Below are 4,234 nucleotides of genomic sequence, written 5' to 3' on the forward strand. Positions count from 1 at the left end.
CTTTGTAAGATTACTGGTAAATACTTGAAAATACACATTCCGTATACATAACCGCAAACCTCTAAAATCAGCTTATTGTAAACATAAGCAGATGACAGAAGCAAAATAATGGCCACGTCGGTACGGTTCGGGCAGTATAGCCTCTCGTCCTACCTACATACATATATTGTCTCGGCACATGGTTTTGAATAGACCACACACTGTTACCTATAAGCGTTCCACTATTTATCCCAGACCACAATAGAAAAGCTAGGTACAACTATAAATACAATGTATAAATAAGTGGTACTTACCCTTGTGTGAAAAGTTTTGTATATTAATGAACTAACAGCCCATTAACAAATCACATGAAACAAAACAAGTACTAAGTACAAGTTCAGAATTCCAGTCATAGATAAAGACGAGTATTGATTCCAGTCACGCCAAAGTGCCGGCCACGTGCCGGGGTTCTGCGTTTTTAACCTAACTAAAATCCAATAAACTTGGCGCGAACAAATTGACAAGAAGTAAATGACATAATAGACAAATAGACAATCACACAATTAATTTTACTTTAGACAGAGGGACAGACGAGAATTATTGTTAATTTGTCTAATCATAAAGATTGATTGTAATTTATCTAATCTAATCTATCTAATCTTTAAAGATTATATTTCATATTATTAAATAAAGTATGTTGGTCTTTCTGGTGTATTCCTTTTGCTTTGGCTTTTGGAAATAAGAAATAAATTAATTTTGTGTCCTGACTATAGAGTGTTGGGAGCAGGATTCATCCGTATGCAATGCTGACAGACAGGCAATTAAAAAATAAGTTACTAAAATCTTAAAATTATTATAGACATTTAAAGTTAGATAAAAAATTTTCTCCAAATAAGACGAGACGTCATTTAGTGAACATAAGGATGTCTGAAATAAAGCTTATTTTAGAGACTAAAAAATGACCACCCTCGGCGGTCCATTGGACGTCCATATATATCTGAGTATTCTATATTCTTATATCTAAGTATTGACGTCTTTCAGACAGTCTAAGTCAATTGACGCACTCACCAAAAATTACTTAATATGGACGTCTCGCAGACGTCTAATTGGTCAGTTGTGCTACCTGGGTTAAGAGTCGAACCATTGGAACTAGACGTTCTTCTGGAGTGAAAAGTTTAAATAGCATCATCAGAAAACCCGCTTACATTTCCAAAATATCACAAAGTAAAAATAAGAAAAAAGATTTACAAACTTTTTTAACAACTAACACGATTCCGAAATACTATAAACTGTTTTTAGAGCCTTGTTTTGAATTTCTGCTTTTGTAATGTTATTAATGAATATTTCTTATTCAACTTAATTTTTCTGTTGTGATTTGATAAAGTTGACTGTGACTAAAATAACGTATTCATCTAACAATTTCAATAATTAATCTTGTCACAACTATTAATACTGCCGCCTTTCCCAATGGAACAATGACGCAAATGGAACTTTTTGGCCTTTTAAATCCTACATATCTTCATATATTTTAAAAATTATAAAATACATAGCAGCATCTAAAACTAGAATACATTTTCTATCTGGAAGTCCCCAGCGATTATATCCAAATTGTTTCTTAAAGTCTCAGTGTAAGTTTCATTATTCTAGCTTTCTTAATTTGTGATTTCTGAAAAATCATCAATTCGCACTTGCGTCACTGTTCTTCCGTAGAAGCGATATTATATCTGCAGGATTAGACTTGGCTGGAACGTGTCGCAATTCAGATTCATTAAATGAAAAATTTTGAATTTGCGATACTCTATGTGAGACAAATGTATTTAGTTTGCTTGGTTCTGCCGCAATCCAGGCTAAAACAATAGTGGAAACACTCCAGAAGAAAATATGGTCAATTTTGATCTTTGATTTTGGAAACATTCTCATATTAATTTAAACAACAATGATTTGAGTTTTGACAAAAGAATGTTGGGTTCATAATATTTTTTCTTTCAAACTTGTAGATGGTGTGCTAACCTTTTCCATCAGTATAGCTGAACTGTGTTCAGTTCAACTCGGCTGCTCCTGTAGGAAGGAATAACCTCGCTCATGTGCCTAGTGTCTCCTCTGCTCGACTAAAGACTCACAAAATATGGTGTACGAACCTACCACCATAACTTGCCCCTTTAACTCAAAGGCTAACTGAACATGAATCAGTTATTCAAAAAAACAACAAACTTCGTAGTTCGGCGGTGAGATGCATTTACTTCAAATAATGGTCGCGATGCGACTAAAACCATATATTACAAAAACAAATAAGTACTAATCTAAGAATCTAACTCCGTCCCGTCTTCCTTCGCATGGGTAATTGAACCCACGAACCAACGAGCTTGCTCGTCAGGAATCCATATTGCCATTAATATAGCACCTTCAACTATGCCTAGTAAAATCCCTCCAATCACGTCTAAGAGGTTGTGCCGCTTCATCAGAAGGCGACTTATGCAAATGGCAACGGTCCAAGCCAGCAGTGAAGGTTGGAACCATATCGGTATGGGCCACAGACCCATGAAAATGAAGGTAATTAACGCAGCGCGACTACAGTGGCCTGAAATATTAAATATGTATAAATGGGAAATAGTTACACTGTTGTATCTAAACAGATGTAATAATTCATACATAAGTTTACATAAACTAAATTGAACTAAATAACTCCTACTTCCGTCAGTATTAGTCTGACAGGCAAACAATTGAAAAGTTTGCTGTTATTGAGGTATGACACTGTTTGCAAAGTTTGCTTTTTAAAACAGTTTAATTCCAATTTAATACAAACCATAGATTTTAGATGAAACCGAACCTGACATTATTCAGAAAATGGAAGATAATTGGGAGAAACGGGATATAAAAAAATACAATATGGATATTGACTGACCAAACGTCGCCATGCCTCCTAACAATCTATCTCCAAGTCAGTTGTTTGGAAATTATTTGGACAAAGAAATAATTCATATGTTCGTCACATATGCAAATCAATATTTTTAGTATTTTGGAAGACACGGTTGCAAACAATTTATAAGGGGCAAGCCGTGGAGATATGGATGCAAGCTATAGGTGGGCGCTACTGCTAGCGGTTATATTGTGTGGTATGAACCATACCAGGGTGCAAAATCTGAAATCAAGCACTGCTATAAAGCTCTAGGTTCGGGCCCCTCTGTTGTTTGAGAGTAGATTGACATTTAACAATAAAAATTTAAACAGTCATACAGTGCGATAATTTCTTGACCACATTACCTCTGATCAATGCTCTCACAGAAAAAGGGGTGAAGTGCTACAGTACGATCAGAAAGAATCGTATGAGAAATTGTCACATGGTCTCCGATGCAGATTTAAAAAACCCTCGAGGGGGCTACGATTTCAGAGTAACTGACGACAATTCTATCGTCATTGTTAAATGGTCTGACAACAACATGGTTTACATGGCTTCTAACTATTATGGCATATTTTCTTTACATCAAGTTTCTAGCTATTCCCATAAAGAAAGAAAGAGAATATCGGTAAAACTAAGTCACAAAGTAAAAAAAAATCTAGTACTTATATGGGGGGCGTTGATCGAAGTGATCAAAATATTAGCTTATACCGAATAAGCATTAGGGGTAAAAAATGGTACTTTCCCATAATAGCTCATTTGATTGACGCCGCAGAACAAAATGCATGGCAACTTCATCGCAAACAAGGCAAGCTGGATCATTTGGCTTTTTGGCGAAATGTGGCTCTAACTCTGATTGAGACCAACAAGGAGAATAGAGAACTAAATTTGTGCCAAAGGCTTAGACCTTCAGTAATAGAAAATGTGGAGTCCAGGTATGACAGACTAGATCACTTAGTGGAAGAGCAAGATCGACAGACAAGATGCCGTATATGTCACAAAACAGTTTTGACAAAGTGCCGAAAGTGTAATGTTGCCTTTCACGTTCGGTGCTTTGTATCATTTCACACACTTTTTCGAAAATTTTTAGAAGATATTAACAGTTGAAGATCGAATTTCAACTTTGTTATTAAGCATTATTTTGAATTTGTTCCATGTAATTAAACATGTATATTGGAGCATATTGGAATACTTAAGCATTCAAAAAGAAAAATTAAGATCTTCGCTTCAAATTACGAAAATTTTTGATATCGAAAAAGTTCTCTTCTACAATTTTTTGATGAAAAGGCACAGCGGCAATGATGTTTTTTGTCATTAACATATAGTTACAGGTGGATAGCCCTTGTCAATAATAACAAT

At 35.1% G+C, this 4,234-nt stretch overlaps 1 protein-coding gene across 1 annotated transcript in view; it reads right to left on the minus strand.

The window, feature by feature from the left end:
* Positions 1-2,190: 2,190 nt before the first annotated feature.
* The window catches only part of LOC109537687 (polyisoprenoid diphosphate/phosphate phosphohydrolase PLPP6), a 41,780-nt gene continuing 39,736 nt past the window's right edge, over positions 2,191-4,234 (minus strand). The window contains exon 5 of the mRNA XM_048669584.1: positions 2,191-2,557. Within this exon, the coding sequence (XP_048525541.1) occupies positions 2,280-2,557 (278 nt within the window). The 3' untranslated portion in view covers positions 2,191-2,279. The remainder of the gene's footprint in view (positions 2,558-4,234) is intronic.

The sequence above is a fragment of the Dendroctonus ponderosae genome, unplaced genomic scaffold (genome assembly GCF_020466585.1).
Source record: "Dendroctonus ponderosae isolate FM_Combo_2020 unplaced genomic scaffold, Dpon_F_20191213v2 Dpon_F_20191213_9, whole genome shotgun sequence".
NCBI classification, from domain to species: Eukaryota; Metazoa; Arthropoda; class Insecta; order Coleoptera; family Curculionidae; genus Dendroctonus; species Dendroctonus ponderosae.